The sequence below is a fragment of the Siphateles boraxobius genome, unplaced genomic scaffold (genome assembly GCF_051911475.1).
Source record: "Siphateles boraxobius isolate OS27281-9 unplaced genomic scaffold, OSU_SipBor_1 6, whole genome shotgun sequence".
NCBI lineage: Eukaryota > Metazoa > Chordata > Actinopteri > Cypriniformes > Leuciscidae > Siphateles > Siphateles boraxobius.
This window is the reverse complement of record NW_027509186.1, coordinates 15,640,514-15,659,543: the sequence shown is the minus strand read 5'-3', so window position 1 is coordinate 15,659,543 and position 19,030 is coordinate 15,640,514. Positions and strand designations below refer to the sequence as shown.

At 37.9% G+C, this 19,030-nt stretch overlaps 1 protein-coding gene across 1 annotated transcript; it reads right to left on the bottom strand.

Moving 5' to 3' along the window:
* Positions 1-5,175: 5,175 nt before the first annotated feature.
* Positions 5,176-8,194, bottom strand: LOC143715930 (C3a anaphylatoxin chemotactic receptor-like). Its single transcript, XM_077207839.1, has 2 exons — positions 7,992-8,194; positions 5,176-6,825 (listed from the first exon to the last, which is right to left on the bottom strand). Exons 1-2 carry the CDS (start codon positions 7,993-7,995, stop codon positions 5,798-5,800), a joined length of 1,032 nt encoding a protein of 343 aa, XP_077063954.1. The 5' UTR covers positions 7,996-8,194; the 3' UTR covers positions 5,176-5,797.
* Positions 8,195-19,030: the final 10,836 nt, after the last annotated feature.

Here is a 19,030-nt window from a genome sequence, read left to right as displayed (position 1 = left end):
GAGTAATCCTGCATTTGCAATTGCTACACACATGGTAATGTTTGCCCCTCTCTGTCCTGGCACATCAACTGTGGCCCTTTTTCCAATTAAATTTCGTCCACGTCGACGCCTTTTGGCCAGATTGAATCCTGCCTCATCTATGTATATGAATTCATGAGGGGCCTGGTTGGCCTCCAATTCCATAACTCTCTGAAACAAAGTTTATGTAAATCATGTCATTACTGTATACCATACAGTACTGTGTAGGTATAACCACATATTACTGTGTAGGTTACCTACTTGCAAAGTTCAAAGCTTATAGAACTGAACATTGAATTGAATATACACTATACCTGGACATATTGTCATCTTAGCTCCTTGACTCTCTCACTGTTCCTCTCAAAATAGTGGCACGAATTTCATCACTGACTACTGTTCTTGCAGCCCTTGGAATGACATCACCACGCATTCTTACACCTCTACCTTGCTCTCTCCTTGGGCCTGCTCTTCTCCCTGGCCCTGCACCTCTTACTGCATCTCTCACTGGGCCTGCTCTTCTCCCTGGCCCTGCACCTCTCACTGCATCTCTCACCGCTCCTGTACCTCTCACTGCATCTCTCACTGTTTCTGCACCTCTCACTGCATCTCTCACCGCTCCTGTACCTCTCACTGCATCTCTCACTGCTCCTGCACCTCTCACTGCATCTCTCACTGCTTCTGCATCTCTCACTGCATCTCTCACTGCTCCTGCACCTCTCACTGCTTCTGCACCTCTCACTGCACCTCTCACTGCTCCTGCATCTCTCACTGCATCTCTCACTTGCTTCTGCACCTCTCACTGCACCTCTCACTGCATCTCTCACTGCTCCTGCACCTCTCACTGCATCTCTCACTGCTTCTGCACCTCTCACTGCATCTCTAACTGCACCTGCATCTCTCACTGCATCTCTCACTGCACCTGTATCTCTCACTGCATCTCTCACTGCATCTCTCACTGCACCTGCATCTCTCACTGCATCTCTCATTGCACCTGCATCTCTCACTTCATCTATCACTGCATCTCTCACTGCTTCTGCACATCTTACTCCACCTCTGAGTGAGGAGTACCAGTTGGTTTGTTGAAAGATGCGTATAATGGAGGCAACTGTTGACCGCCTCAAATTGGGCTGCACTCTTTCACCTGCCTCTATTAGTGGAAGACCATGGTTGATTACATGGTCAATGGTAGTGGCACGAATTTCATCACTGACTACTGTTCTTGCAGCCCTTGGAATGACATCACCGCGCATTCTTACACCTCTACCTTGCTCTCTCCTTGGGCCTGCTCTTCTCCCTGGCCCTGCACCTCTCTCTGCATCTCTCACTGGGCCTGCTCTTCTCCCTGGCCCTGCACCTCTCACTGCATCTCACTGCGTCAAAAGGGGTGTATACGGGAGAATTCAGACAATGAATAGGCCCGCTAAATGTGCTGTTTGGCAGGGATCTTTGTAACTTTGTTAAGGGTACCTGTAAATGCCCGCAAAGGCCCGAAAACAGGAACTTGTCTGACCACATGCTGTTAGTTGATGGCTTGCTTTGTAAATGCTAATTTGTTTTGGGACTGGCAGCTCAAGATTGCCCCTATTCCCCTGCCCCCCTCATTAGTATTCAGGAAAGGTGGGCTGATAAGTGCTTTACATTGTGTCAATCTACAACAAAGACTGTAGACCCTGAAAAGCAGTTTGTATCTAGGTGTCCTCTACTCTTCAAGATGGCTTGCAAAAGATCGCTGGAGTTTTACGGAGAGCAGAGTAGAGATGTGACCTCTTTACGTCGGGACAATGTGGCTATTCAAACTCCGAGTCCGAACGAAAACAGACTGGTGTATATGGTAAATGCAAAGTTTGAAGAGGATATTTGAAAAGCTGGAGACGATGGACAAGAGGTTGGATAAGATGGAGGCTGACATCAATGAGCTCAAAGAGGCAAAAGAGGAGCCTGCTTCAAAGAAATTAAAGAGAGCTGGGAATAATTCTGTTGCGGTAAGTTATTTTCTGACCGTCACAAACATTTGGCGGTGTCCGCTTAACTTCGTGTGCTTTATTTATTAATGTATTTGAATTGAGCCCTCATACTATGTTGGATGTTTACAGAAAGCTGTACGGAGATTGCACAATGGGGAAAACAACATACACAAATATGACCCACAGACAAGGTATATCTTTAAAACTATTGTTTCATAACAGGCCTTTCTTCTAAATTATATTTTTAATCAACCTTCTTTAATTACTGCTCCACAGTATATCCTCCCCCCACAACCTTGAGGTCACAACCTATCTTTATAATGGCGTCTCCATGGCTGTACTGGACGTAGATCCTGCTGTTTTTAAAGGTAAGTCACAAGAGAATGTCCCAAGGCTACAACTATTTAACTGTATAGATTAGTTAGTTATAAATAAACACATTCTCCCCCCTCACTATCTTCCTCTCTTTAGCATCCTGCAAGACGTATTTTGAAACTGTTAGAAGGGGTTACAGGATGGCCCAAGATGAGAACAAAGACAAGATGGAGGACATCAGGATCATTGTGCGCATGAGACAAAGAAAAAGAAGAGTAAGTGTAAATAAATATAAATCTCAGTAAAAGACTCAGCCTGGGAGAGGCTCCCATCCCAACCAATTTGATATTTTCAGTGGTTTAATTACTTTTTTCCCTCCTATTTTGCAGCTGCTGAGCAGCAGGACTGGCGTTCTCCAGACAAGGGGAAGAGGCAGCTATCTGGAAGACTACAACAGTTGACCACATGTCTGAAGAGGAGGATGCTATCTTGGATGGAAAGTCAGTGTGGGTTGTTCGGCCTCCAACCCGCAGTACAGTTTTGTCTGCGCTGTGTGGGGTGCTACAAAAAAGACTGGAAGCAGACCAGAAGTACTTGGGAACTCACCATGCACGAGTTGGTGCAGATCGAGTCACGGTGGAGACCACAGAAGCTGGCCTGTGAATTATTTTAGTATTACGCATCTAAATATTATTCTATAGTATAATTTGAATATTCTGTTGTTTTTTTATATATAGTATTATTTATATTATAAAGTATTATTTATAGATTGTATTATATATAATTCTATATAGTTTTCTATATATATATACTGCATTTATATATTCTATACAATTCCATATTGTTATCTATTTATAAATTGTATTATTTATATATTGTACTATTTATATATTCTAAAGTATTTGTATATTATATTGTTTTCTATATATTATACACAGGCCTTATATATTATATGGGGTTATATATGGTATGACTAATAGTAAAGTGTATTCTGTGCTAATGTATTTTTATTTATAGAATTTTGAATGTGTGTATATATGTCATGTGCCCAGTGTCATTTACAAATAATAAAAATAACAAACTCAACTTTGTCTATCTGATTGTCTTGACATTATAACCATGAACACCAATGATAATAAATATTAATAATGACTAATAATAAACCCAAATGAGGCCATAAACTGGACCAATAGTGTGGGGGTTTAGAGGAGGGACAAAGCATTGAGCAGCCAATCCTATGTAAGACCTCTGACCAATTGAAGGAGGCCACTGCCTTGTGTCCCAAAGGTGTGAAATGCTAATATTCCCTTGCATTGACCCCAACCGGGGGATTATTCACCATTGTAACTGATGGCCCTTAGTGGCTCCCTGCTGTGCCCCAAACTTGGTACATATCCAGGAGTATTCGGGATTGTGTGACGGGACAGCAAATTCCCGTACACACACGTTTATTTGTGGAGTACACAGGAGTACTCAGGAGTTTTACATGCCCGATTACAGCTCTTTTCATGCAGTGTCTCTCACCGCTCCTGTACCACTCACTGCATCTCTCACTGTTCCTGCACCTCTCACTGCATCTCTCAGCGCTCCTGTACCTCTCACTGCATCTCTCACTGCTCCTGCACCTCTCACTGCATCTCTCACTGCATCTCTCACTGCTTCTGCATCTCTCACTGCATCTCTCACTGCTCCTGCACCTCTCACTGCTTCTGCACCTCTCACTGCATCTCTCACTGCTCCTGCACATCTCACTCCACCTCTCACTGCTCCTGCACCTCTCACTGCATCTCTCACTGCACCTGCACCTCTCATTGCACCTCTCACTGCATCTCTCACTAGTCCTGCATCTCTCACTGCATCTCTCACTGCATCTCACTGCTCCTGTACCTCTCACTGCTCCTGTACCTCTTACTCCACCTCTCACTACATCTCTCACTGCATCTCTCACTGCTCCTGTACCTCTCACTGCATCTCTCACTGCTCCTGCACCTCTCACTGCATCTCTCACTGGGACTGCTCTTCTCCCTGGGCCTCTTGCTCTTACTCTTCCTCGTCCAGAGATTACAGTGTTTGTCTTTTTCTGTTTCTGTTTCCAAAAACATCACTCCTCAAATTCCTCCTTTTAGTGTATAAGTGTCAATGTATTAGAAAAAAATAACCCTTGCCACTGAGTCTAAGCCAGACTGGAATCAGCTGTGGTTGGCCCAATTTACCCAACATAAATCAGCTGTGTCTCAATTATTCAATTGTTTGTTTATTATAAGCTGAGATATATTGTTTTTGAACTGATATCATTGCAGAAGCAGAGGTTTTTATACTGTATCTAAGGTTTGGAATATTGTTTTTGCTATTGTTGGATGGTGTGTGTTAACATTTGTAAATACAACAAAAACAATCCATAATTTTGTTGGGAGGTATAGCATGTCTGTTAAGAAAATGTAAGCATTGTGGAAATGTGTTCACTGACTGCATATTGTGTGAAAACGACATGAAATGTGTGAATGGTATGGCCACAAAAGACAGATGCTGTGCTACAGTAATTGTGTTTTGAAAATGTGACAACTGGTTGGACAAACGCTTGTTAGCGACTGAAAAAAACTGTAAATGTATTATTTTTTAAATATTTTTCTCAATATGGGAGAGCTGGGAGAGCTGTCAGTCAATACATGGGGAAACAAACTTGCATTACTTATTTGAAAATTAGCCGTTATAAATTTAAAAGTAATGCACACTTTACTAGTTACTTGATTACTTTTTGACTTGCGCTACTTGCAATGAATTACACCCAACACTTATTATTTTTCATAGTAAAAGCATGTTAAAATTTAACACTGTGACTGTTTTATGCCTAATAATAAAGGTCAGACAGCATAAAAAATGTTCTTTGTATTTATATACAAAAAGAGGAAGACCACAGACAGCAGGTTTCAGAAATAATTGCTTCAGTTTTGGTGATTAAATAAACATAGTACTATATAAACATATACTAGTGCTAAATTAACAGTAGCCTACAACGTGGCTTAAAGATTGTGTAAAACAAGTCAATGGAAAAGAAATGCATTAAAAATGTAAAACTAAAAAAATATGTTTAAAATATTGTTCTATGATGAATTATTTCCCTAAAGCCATGAGTATACAATAAAACATAGGTTTCCCATAAAATGCATAAACAATACAAAACATTATTATCATCCCAACCAGTAGACGCAACAACACTGACTCAACCAATGGCATGAGATTGGGGTAGAGCTATCTGTTAGTCCAACCAATGGAAATCAGGGGGTGTGTCGGAGAAACCTGCCTGAAAAGTAATTTTATTGGTGCATAAATTACACCTTTAGAACAAGCAAGGCTTTGGACCACTGCTTATCTGGCATGGGATAGAAGGTTTCAAGGCAGCAAAGTGGTTAGCTTCTTAATATGCGTTAGCAGATCACTTCAGACTAATACAATGAATTAATAACTCTTGGACTGATTTTCTAAAAGCTTGTTTTGTTGTCCTAGCTGTTGCCAGTTGACGAGAAGGTTGTGTCATTCATCTTGAGACCCTGTGATTCTGAGAGGGCTGAACTAGTGGAAGGGCGAGATGATCGGAAAGGCAGATGTTCTTCAGAAAACGCTGTCTCCAACACCAGTAGTAGAGACTGCTTAAGTTTCTCCTTAAACTCCTCACACATGAACACATAGAGAATGGGGTTCAGACAGCTGTTGAGATGAACCAGGCAGTTTACAAGAGGTCCTATGTCGTTTATTACTTTTTCACTCCACTTCCACTTATTCTCCTTTGCAATTACGGTGGACAGCTGTTGAACATGAAATGGAAACCAGCATATGAAAAAGGCCAAGATCACAGATATGATGACCCGGAAAGGCTTAAGCTTCTTTCCTCTTTTGAGACGTTTGGCCCTAACTCCGATAGCAATGTATGAACATGCAATGATCAGGAAGGGGATGAGAAAACCCACCATAAACCTGTATATGACCAGAGACTTGAAGATACTGAGGGGGTTTGTAATATATATGCATTGTTTTTCCTTTACTAAGCGGTGGATGACAAAGGGGATGCTGCAGAGGATGGATAAAACCCACACGAGTGCACAGATGATGCTGGCTTTGACCAGAGTTCGTTTGTTTTGAGCCCAAACAATCACCCAGGTGGACAGGCATCGGTCCAGGCTGATAGCGGTCAGCAAAAAAATACTGGCAAACATGTTTAGCACCGCCACGAAGCTGACAAACTTGCACATGAAGTCACCGAAGTGCCAAGCCATCTTGTGAAAGGCAGTAACAATGTAGAGGATGATGATTAAGATGAAGATGAAGTCTGCAATCGCCAAGTTGAGAAACCAAATGGAGTTGACGGTCGTCTTCATTTTGTAGCCGGTCACATATATGACAAGCCCGTTTCCAACGAAACCCAGAGCGAAAACGACAAAATATATGCATATATTGAAGATTTCAATGCTTGATAAGGCTTCAGTCTGGGTTGCATTGGTTGCATTCCCTGCACTCAAAAAGGTTGCATTCGCTGCACAAAAAAGAGAAAGCAAACTGTAAAAGAAAGTCATAACATTTCTGATTCTTTCTTTTGATTTTGAATTGGTTGAAAACTGAATTAAAAGGATTCATTCAGAAGTCCAACTGATTCAGCACTCTGGTTGCAGCGGTTAACAGCTTACTGGAGTTGGAAATTAATGATTTTCAGTTGCACATAAAGCTAATGTATGTCTTTAAAATAATTTTGGCATAGTTATTACAGCACTGATTTTAAGTATGAATCTTATTATTGTTGTTCAAATTAGAACCTTAGTTACCAGTTCATTGTTAAAGACGCTCAAGATTAGGCTAAATTATATTTAATGAATAATAACATTTTATTTGTCAGAATTCTCTATATTATGTATTAAATGCATGACATGTGTATCTTTTACTAAGTATTTTATCTCCAAAATATGATTTTTCTTAAACTGTAAGAATAAACAAGAGTACTTATAACCCAACAAAGTATTTTTGCTGTCTACAGCTTAAATTATGGCTGCTAGGTTAAAAGACTTTGTCAGCAAAAGTTGGTGCACAATTCACATGCAACATAAGACCATTGAAAAGACAAAATATTATTTTCCTGCTTTTCTGGTCTCATTAATGCTTTCAGCCAGTTTTGCATTTAAGCAAATACATTTTGCATTAAGCGGTAAATAAAGTTGCAAATGACGCATCCTTTTTGACCACAGCTTTTTAACCAATATTGACTTACACGGCATGTATTGCAGACGTGACTGAAGTCTCAAAAACTAGCCAGAGATGCAATATATATTTTTGTCTTCATTTTTTGTCTTTTTTTATCTTACAATAGTGGTTTACACTGATAAACAACAGCAGGGATGGATGATGAGATCTCTTTTTGACTTCTGTTGGATTAGAGACTAAGCTTTTAACTCAACGCCATGCTGCATAATATCTTGATCAAATCAACAATTCAAAGAAGTCAAGATAATGAACTTAACCAAAGGGGTGGAGGAAGAATTTTTTTTAATTATTATTTTATTTAAAAAGTCATTGCAGCAAATATAAACTGCCCACATCACTCACTTCTTTCCACAGGGCATATGTCTCAAACAGAAATTAGCTTGCTATATTATATGAAGTGTAACATAGTCATAGCCACATGAATATTGTGTAGATGTAGATTCTTACCCATTTTCAGTCCTTTCCTTCTGTTCTTTCTTCAGGTGTGTGTTATCAAAGCTCACAACAACGTCTTCACATGAACAATCGGTGGTTGTTTCCCCTTCATTTGTATGAAAGAGAAAGTGGGTTGGAGGGATGATGCAACAAGGCAACTATGCTTCTGTAGAAAACTATTTTGAATATCAGCTTTCAAAGGTTTAAGTTACAGTCTTCCATGGTAACCTAAAATAGAATCATATCTTTTATTAACATTAATTTAAAAAACAATAATTTAAAAAATGCATATATTTATGACAACAGCAACTAAGAATTAAGGGCAGAGCAGATAATTATAGTTCTGCACTTTGATATTGGTGTTTTGAGCATGATTATATTATGATATTATGAAAAACAAATGCAAATTTGACATGCCACATTCTGTTGATAAACTTTCTTCTTGAGTGTTTAAAAGCAGTACAGAAGATGCCATCTAGAGGCTATAATCTTCACTTTATTTTCTTCCTTTATAAATAAACCCTTCTTTGGCTTCTTTAAACAAACAAATAAAAAAAAAATCTGCATGATGTATCTTTACATAAACTGTTTAACTCTGAACAATGTTGAACTTGGTATTACAGTACTTCTCCTGCTAATGCTAGGATGAATAGCTTGTTGGAGGAGCATTAGCTCATTTGTAAGCTGCTTCTTTAGATAAAAGTATCTGCTTTATTGTTATTCTTTTAATGTATATAATGCTTGAGTACATAACATAGCAGGACGCCAACCGCTTTGGAGTAGCCCAGATTCCCCTATTTGATAGTGAGGAAGGCCAAGGTGGTTTACGCCAAAAAGGATGTTTAACATCATTACACATCGTCTTTATAAGTTGTTTTTAAGAATTAAATTTTGTATTATTATGTTGTTAAAAGTCCAATATTCAAACTGAAATGACTATAACACAGTTTACCCTGACTCATCCTTGAAATCTCTCGAAAGAGAACACTTCTACTGTGATCTACAATAAAATTAGTAATGTCAGTCATTCCTAGTTTCCTCATAAGTACAAATACTCAGGTTTTGCATTTTTAGCAGTAAAGGAATGACTGAAGCAGGTTACCAGGAACAAAACTGAATAGTTTTGAGGCTGTGATGTACGAAAGGCAAATTTGTTTTGTCATGTTTACATAATGCTTTAGCAAACTATTTTGTCATATTTCTTTTTTTCTTTTAAAGCAATGTTTTGAGGCTTCTTATGATTTACAGTTTTTTTTTTATTCGCTTGGTACTATTTTCACATAAGGTGGACATTTTCAAAACTCTTAGCGCTAATATAACAACAGATCATCAAAAGTACTCTTTTTTCAAGCATTTCATCATGTTTTCAATTGTGTTAGTCTACAATACTCAAAATCACAAAGTATCCTTTTTTACTACACAACATAACTGTTTCTGTCAGGGTTCTGTCACTTCTGTCTCGTCTTTGTCTGAGCACGCTCAAAACCGTTCACTCACTTGTCTATGTGCTTGTTACATGAGCGGGGCATGGTGTTTGGATCCCGGAACATCGGCTTAGTTTTGGTTTCGAGTTTGCTCGGGCCGTACGCTCTACTGTCCACGTGTGTTGTGTTTTGTGTAGCACGAGGTTCGTGTTTAAATCGGCCACATGCTTTCATGTCATGTTTTGTCTTGTACTGTGTAGCACGCAGTTTGTGTTTTTCACTGGCTGTGTGCTTTCATGTAGTCATGTTTGGTGTGAGTAGGGTGACCACCAGTGCTCGAGTGGGGCGGTACTCACCGGTACGCAGTACCGGCACTTCTACATTTTACTCTTAAGCGTACCTGCACTTTTTCTTGCGTACCGCTACTTCTCGCACTCGACCACTGACAGCAAAAGCGCCAGTGTCACGCCCGTTGATATACTTCGTTTGCAGTGCGTATGCAGTGCGTATTTTTTCAAATATAATACAATACAAAATGTATTTTTTCACACTGTACGCGCATGCGGTCCGTCAATGCGCTCCTGGTGCTGTGCGTATACAGCAGTGCAGAGATCGTTCCGAGTCTATTTTTGCTGTGCTGCACGCGATGAATTAAAGTGACTGCTCATGGTTCGTGGTCAAAACACAGATTGACATGAAAATATAATAATCTCACCATAAATGCATTTAATTAAATAAAATGTAATAATCTAAATGCAGACTTGCAGACTTGGAGGAGTTCCGTTTTCGCACGCACGTGCACACACGCACGACTTGTTTTAATAGGCTACATTTATGTTGTTAATAAATAACAACAAGTTTTGTTGTAAGTTTTGTTTTTCACTGTATAAATCTCAAATGTCATGATTTGCCAATGGAAGAGAGTACCGGCACCTTTCTTTTCCCACTTCAAGCACTGGTGACCACCCATCCAACTTTGCGTTGTACCGCACAGCATTTTCACCCCTTGTCCCGCACGTTCCATATTGAGAAACTGTCCTGCATTTTCATCAGTCTGTTGGTTTTTAATTATCATATTAATAAAATGTGCATGCGTTCTATTGCCTTTGTAAGAAAGTATTTTATTTATTCTTTTTGCGGTGTAGTTTTTCACCTAAAGCCTATTTAACAGCGCTTTGTCAGAAGTACAAATACAACAGCCGTTTTTTAAAATCCTATCCAATAAGGATAGGTTGTAAGGAAAGGAGTAAACACGGTCAGTAGGTTGTGACGCTGTCGATCAATGTTCCCTCTCAGAAAACAAAAGGATAATTCGGTAAATTAAAATTTAACAGAATTTATCAACTTGTTGCCTGCTGTGGTTGTTTTAATTCACATCCTTTCTAAAAAAATAAAAAGTTGTTGGTTTAATATATTCTTAACATATAAGACTGTCAATGATCTCATTTCATGTTGTTTTAAATTATATTTGTTCATTATTTATTTTGTTGGATTTTAGTTGGACTTGGTCAGTTCAAAAATAGTTATCTGCATGATGCCTGCTGGCTCAGTGATGTTGATTTAAAATGTCATGTAAAATAAAGACATGTTATGTTACAATGTGATGTAATGACGTTTTCTGGAAGGGACTAAAGAACAAATAATTTTTATCAGCTGAAAGGCAGAATACAAATGTTTTTATTAAGATAGATAAACATTGTATAACAATTTCAGTTTATGCTTCAGTGTTGGTAACATATCCCACACTGTCCCACACAAACTTATACACAGGTTAGTTGACTAGTAAGCTAAGTTATAATGTTAGTCATCATGTCTCTAAATGAAATTGTCCAACTAAGTTTGCGAATCATAAAAATCTGACATACCCTATGCATTTAGGTTAGTTTACAGCACAACAGCTCCGTGTCATCTCTAGCATCTTCTGCTAGAATAGACGTAAAGAGTGTTGTTTTCTGCCTCTTAGATGCGCACACATCTATGTGATGACGTTGCACAGAAACCCGTGTATAATTGTCCCGCATTTGGTTTCTTTGATGGTGGTCACCCTAGGTGTGAGAAATTAATTAATAATCAGGTGACAAGATAGGAGGGGCTAGACAAAGAGAGGAGAGCACATGGCACAAGGAAACACATGACAAGCCATGTGCTCTCCTCTCATTGTCTAGCCCCTCCTATCTTGTTACCTGATTATTGATTAATTTGCCCCACCTGTCCTCCCATGTTACCTGCTTTTGTTTGCTCTCCCTATTTATTCTCCTTGTGTTTTCAGTTCTGTGCTGGTTTGTTGTTGTATGTACACCGTGTGGTCCAGTCCAGTCTTTCCTCTCAGGGTAGTTTTTGTTAGTATTTTGTTTTATTTTTATTATTAAAATAAAGCCCATCAACTCTTCCCGTCCTCGCTCCTTTCACCACCCCCACACCTACATTTTATAGAGTTTCATCTATTTAAATGTTTCATTCACATAGCTGCCTTTCATAATGCCATTATCAAACTTTTGATTTGCATCTCTTCTTGTTCAGTTTAATACATGTGTGTATTATTTAATCCAACTGAACTTTATGCTTACTCAATTAATAATTTGGTAAACCTATAGATTCCTATAAATAATGATTCTATAGACAGTTTCTATAGAACCTGTTTGCAATTTACAAAATGGATTACCAAATATAGTGAATTCTTTTTAAAACAAGTGATTTATCCTAGATGATAACCACCACTTTGTTCAAAGTTTGTGCACAAACGTGTGTGCTTGACAGAGGAAGGTAGAGAGAGAGAAAGGGAGATAAAAAAGAGAGAGATATTTGTGAACAGATGGAGAGGAAGAGGAAACAGTCAAAGACTATATGTAACATTTGGTTTACCAGAGATGCATCAATAGAAGGGAGACAGATGACATAACATCCTCATGGCTGTGTCATACTTCATCACAGCTTTTGATAACACACTAGATGGATTAAATTACATGAGTTAGGTGTAAGTGTATTTTCTAATGAGGAAATTTAGCCTTTGTTACTGTAATTAATTCAGCAACAAGAGTGATTTGAAACATGTATCTTGCATTGTTTGCTGTTGAATGAACTGATTGTTAAAAGTACTAAACTGAAAGAAGATCATACTTGTTAAAGTATTGCACTCTTACACATTGTAATACGGTATCAGTCGAATTACCTATGGTTCTATTTGAAGGTATTACGGTTCGAACGTGATGACATGACATTGTTTAACAGGTTATGGGCCCAGTCACGTAACCAAGCAAGCGCTCTGAGTAAAGCCATGCGCGGCGTATTACGCGTTATTAAATAGAGCTAACAATCAAGCTTAACAAGAGAAAGATATTAATACCAAAAGTCGGCAATTTTACAAAATGGCAAGCAGAGGGACTGGAATCCTGGCACAGCAGTCTTTGTTTGATGGATCTGAAGATAAATATGATCTTTGGGAAACAAGATTTCTATGGTATTTGCATACTTTAAAGCTAAAAAATACTATTTTACACGAGCCCACTGGTGATAACGCTAGCCGAAGACAGACGGAAGAACGCTGATTGCTATGCTGAACTAAGACTGATAGATGATAAAAGCCTATCACTGATAAGACACAAAGCTGCTGATGATAGCAGGAAAGCCCTAAAAATACTGAAAGAGCATTATTCAGGGAAAAGCAAGCCCCGAATTATAAACATGTACAAGTTCTTAACCCAGCTACGCATAATGGACAACGAGAGTGTTACCGACTTCTTAAGGGCATAGAACATCATTACAGCCCTGAGAGATGCAGGACAAACCATGAGTGATGGACTGACCATAACCATGATTCTCCGCGGACTACTAGACTCTTTCAAGCCGCTAGCTGTCCACATAATACAAAATGAGGACGACGTTACTTTCACAGACTTTAAAAGAAGACTAGGTATTTACGAGGAGGTGGAGAAAATGAAAGGAACAGAATCAACAGATAATGTGATGAAGGCACACACAAGACAAGGACGAGGCCCTTTCAATTCTAAGGACAGAAAAGAAAAAGATACCAATGTGACATGTTGTGGAATAAAATGTGGAATAAAAGGTCACAAATCAAGAAAAGGTTTCAAAAGAGTGTGGTGCAATCAATATAAAAATAGCACACATGCAGAATTCCTGTGCAAGAAAAAAGGAAACCAAGATGGCGCTAGAAAGGTTGAAGATGAACAAGACAGTGACGAAGACCATATCTTCAAAGCAGAACACCCAAAATGTGGAAGACCACCATACAACATAAAGATGAAAGGCATCATGGTAGACGCTGGAGCAACATCTCACATTGTGAGCGACATCAGGAAGTTCAAAAGCTTTGACAGGTCATTTCAACCTAAAACTCATTCAGTGGAATTAGCCGACGGGGCAAAGTGAGGCTGAATGATGCAACAAAAAGGAACAGCAGTCAATTATTTCCTAGATGACACTGGACGACAGCACAGAGCACAACTAATAGATGCACTATACATGCCTGCATATCCATATTACATTTTCTTAGTAGCAAGAGCAACAAATGGAGGAGCAACAATCACCTTCAAAAGAGGAAACGGTCACATGGTTACCAAAGACGGAAGCAGGTTTGACATCCACCGAAATTTGTGGAAATTTGTATTATCTGCCAACCATTGAAGAGAGTGTTGACCAGTGCAAAGTGTGTCATGATTTACAAACTTGGCATGACATTTTGGGTAATTGTAACTGTGAAGATGTTCAAAAGTTACAAGGTGTAGTCAGAGGCAAGAAGATAAACGGAAACACAACTAGACAAAATCAGTTATGTGAGGTGTGTACAAAAATAAAATTCACTCAGACAAGAAAGAGGGAACCAGACAGAAGGGCAAAGAAACCCTTAGAACTAATTCCGTAGGAAGGACGGCAAAAACATCCTTCCAAATGTCTTGATCGTGGTTCTCTGTTCCTCTTTTAAAATTAATGCGCTGTCTACATCTTCTATAACAGACGCGATGGCTGAATCTACACATAAATTCTCCAGCCGCAGCCATTCTTTGTTGTAACTATAATTCAACCCAAGCGCTCTTTGGTGACGTGGATGATTACGTTACTGTTGATCATCTGTCCATCATCGTGTAAAGCCCGTCCTGACAATTTGATTGGTCCGAACAGCTTTGGTTGGGACGTACTTGCTTCACAACGGATCAAGTCCAGACCGAGCTTCCCATCCTCAAATGTTGTGGGCGGGGCTAAGTTCGGCTGGCATCTGTTGCGACGACAAGTGGTTAGACCACAGACAATGATAACTTTTACGTTGTCTGTATGAAGCCATTTGGCAACTCAAAGCCAAAGGAAGTCTGGGTAAAATGTGCCGAAAGAAAGAAAGAAAGAAAGAAAGAAAGAAAGAAAGAAAGAAAGAAAGAAAGAAAGAAAGAAAGAAAGAAAGAAAGAAAGAAAGAAAGAAAGAAAGAAAGAAAGAAAGAAAACAAAAGATTCCATCTGTTTTGACCATCAATTAAACAAAAATAAAAAGTGTAAACCAATCCCTGGGATATAGTTAAGGACACATGTGAAAAATCCTTTTGGAAATCTCTCTAATCTCTAATACAATTTTAACCCAACTACAGAGATTGATAATTTTATCTCCTCACACCCATACGCTCTCTCAACAAGCAACGGATATGCATATGATGTACATAGATTCTATTTTCTGTATGGCTTCAGGCCCATAACAATCTGGGCCTGTCATACACTGTAAAATCTAGCATTGTTCTTACTAACTATTGTTTAGTTAACTTTAATTTATCTCCGACAAAATGTTGAACTTACTTAAAAAAACCTAGTAATCTGTACTGTTTGCATGCAATGCCTTCATTACTCAGAAAACCAACATTACAACATACACAAATTAAACATTACTTGACTGGTTTGAGTACCATTTTGCCAAAGCAAATTTAAATCCTATTAATTCTTAATATACTTTTCACTAATTTCTTTCACTTCTGCAGTCATCATTCCTCTTAGTTGCATACGCTCATTTTCCAGTCTTGTTGAATGTTATTGTCAATACAACTAAACATTTTGGGAGAACGTCACATAAGTTGACTTCATAAATTCATGTTGATTTCCTTAAATCAACCTAAAATTCCTCACCATTATTGTGATCAGTGTTCCCTTTGGTTGGGCACTTGGTACTTCATTTATATCATTCTGATTCTCTTCCATTTGATGCAGTGATGCAACATGAAATCACAGTTATTTGATTTCAAAGGAAGTGAAGTAATACATATTATACATACAGTATTTATACTTAAATTATTTCCATGTTCATAATGAATGTATTTATGATGTATAACATGGTTATCATATTAAATGATGATCTTTTTACATTTTAATTGCAAACACTTATGGCATACACTTTTAATTGGGTTGATATAATCCCTCTATATTTGTGACAATATCTTGCAATTTTGCTTGAGTCACACACAGACTTCAACATTCAGCATGCAAACCACAACAATGATAACAAGTTTTTTTTAAATTACTTTAATTAATTAGACCATTGCAATTTTATTTGCTGTCTCTTGTCAGTATAACCCCAATAACGATAGCAAATACAATTTTAATGGTTAAATAAAGCCAAAAATGGTAAAACAAAGCAATTAATTTATTCATGCCGCAATGCACTCTGGGAGTACACTTCCTCAGATTACCGATAGAATTAAGTTGACAAAACTTAAATAGATTAAGTAAGAAGAACTTGATGTAATTAAGTTATGCTTACTTAAATTAAGGCAACGAGTTTGCACAATTTAATTAAGTAAATTGAATAAATTAGTTTTTATGGTGCACTGTAAAACGTTTCACTGTAAATTTACAGTAAAATACTGGCAGCTGGGTTGCCAGCCACATTCTCTATTTTTACAGAACTAGTACTGTAAACAGCATTTACAGTATTTTACTGTAAAATGTTGTACTGTACATTTACAGTAAAATACTGGCAGCTGGGTTGCCAGCCACATACTGTATGTTTACAGAACTGGTACTGTAAACAGCATTTACACTACCCCACTGTAATTACCAAATACAGTATATACCACACACTTTTACAGTATTAAACTTGTCTACAGCAGTAAATTGTATTTTTACAAGGAATACTGCTTACATAATTAAAAATATTATACTTTAAAGTAAGTCACACATAAGAGTAGTCACAAGGAAAAAGCAACCAACATTCTCTGGGTTTTAAAACATTTATTTTGGTTAAAAGCTAAGGTCAGAAAATTTCCTTGTGAGAACATATTGGCTGAATTTAAAAAAAAAAACCATAAAATACAATTTTAACACTGAACAACAAACAGGTAACACTTAGCATTTAATTAAAGGGATAGTTCACCCAAAAAATTAAAATTAGCCCATGATTTACTCACCCTCAAGTCATCCTAGGTGTAAATGACATTTTTCTTTCAGACGAATACAATCAGAGTTATATTTAAAGAAATGTCCTTGCTCTTCCAATCTTTATAATGGCAGTGAATTGCTATTTCTGTTTTGAAGTCCATAAAAGTGCAAACAAAATCCCATTCAAAGTCCACAAGTTTTGGCAGAAGTGAGGAAATCCTGTAGGCAGTGGTGTTCTTTTTTTGCACAACTTGGCCAGTTTTCTTTGAAGTTACTTGTTCTTTCTTTGTTTTTGATCCACGTTCAGGATTGATGACAAGAAAGCATCTAAAAGAAAAGAAAAAAAGACAATGAAATATTATCGACTGACTGATTTTGAGAGAGAGAGAGAGAGAGAGAGAGAGAGTGTGTCCTTGCAATGTGTTTATTGCATACATGACTACATGATAACGTTAAACATGAGCTGGCTTAGTAGTAGTAAAACCTTGTTAAAAAGTCCATGTAACTACAGTGGTTCAACCTTAATATTATGAAGCGATGAGAATACTTGTGCACAAAAAAAAAAAAAAAAATAACGACATTATTCAACAATCTCTGCACTCCATGTCATTCTCCTAAGCTGTTGACAGTGTAAACAGTGCACCGCTTCTGGGTTCTAAGTCAGAACGTAGGCTGACTATTGGCTAACTCCTGGGTCAACACAAACATGACCAGTGTCAGCCAATAATGAGCCTACGTTCTGACATAGAAACCAGAAGCGCTGCACTATCTTTTTTTCAAAGCTTGCACCTTTGAACTTATTTCAGGGTTTGCGTTCAGGAGCCACCAGACACTGTTTTGTGCAGATGAGCGGGCCGGACCGCGTTAAGTGTTTTCTGTTAGAACTGTGTCGTGTTAGCGGCCCCTAAGTTAATAACTAATGATCTTTGTAACGGAAGTGAATCAATCAAAACTGCCGTTAGCTGGACAATAACTTTATTCTAGAGCTGCTGTAAAGCCAAAACAATCTCTGTTACTTTGATTTCCTATTATCACTGTAAAGCTGCTTTGAAACAATCTATATTGTTAAAAGCGCTTTATAATGAAGGTGATTTGACTTGACACTGTTTACACTACGACAACAGCGTAAGAGTATGACATGGAAGGGAAGAGATTGTTGAATAATGTTGTTATTTCGGGGTTTTTTTGTGCATAAAAAGTATTCTTGTTGCTTCATAATATTAAGGTTGAACCACTGTAGTTACATGGACCATTTTAACGATGTTTTTACTACCTTTCTGGGCCTTGAAATTTGCAATGACATTGCTGTGGGAAAGAAACCTCTCAGATTTCATCAAAAACATCTTAATTTGTAATTTGTAATATTGAACGAAGGACTTACGGGTTTGGAACGACATGAGGGTGAGTAATTAATGACAACATTTTCACTAATCCTTTTACTGAAAACAACTTGCACTGACATATCTTAAAATATGTGACTGTCACTGTTTTGTCTCAAGATGCACACCAGCAATGTTTTTTTTTTATGAGACATTTTTATAAAAGTTGCTTAAATGCCCTAATTGTATTAAGGCCTAGACCTGGCTTAAAGGGTTAGTTCACCCAAAAATGAAAATTCTGCCAGTAATTACTCTCCCTAATGTTGTTCAACCCCGTAAGACCTTCGTTCATCTTCAGAACAAGAATTAAGATATTTTTTTATTAAATCAGAGAGCTGGATCACTCCTCCATAGGCTTCTAAGGGATTGACACTTGCCAGCCCCGAAAAGTTATTAAAGACATCGTTAAAATAGTCCAAGTGACTACAGTGGCTCAATCTTAAGTTTATCAAGCGACGAGAATACTTTTTGAGCGCAAAAACAAACAAAAATAACGACTTTATTTCAACTATTCATTTCCTTCTCTGTGGGCCTCGAGTCAGTTAACGTAGTGTGATAGCGTAGAGCTACGTCACACGTAGGCTCACTGTTGGCTGTACTTGTCTTTATATATTATATTAAAAGACAAATTCAGACAATGCAGACCACTGGACTGACTGTTAGTAAAGCACATACATTTAGGATTAACAATTCTATGGCATTTCACAAATTTATGTAGTAAACTGTACATTTTTATAAACCAGGACAGGTTTTTACAGCTAACAGAGTTCTGCCAAGATGAGCTAAAATTTGTTTAAAAAAGAATTCTTTGCAACTTCTTTTTTACTTTAAATGAATGTGTTTGCATTTGGTTTAGAGACAGAGAGGACCACCCTTAAAG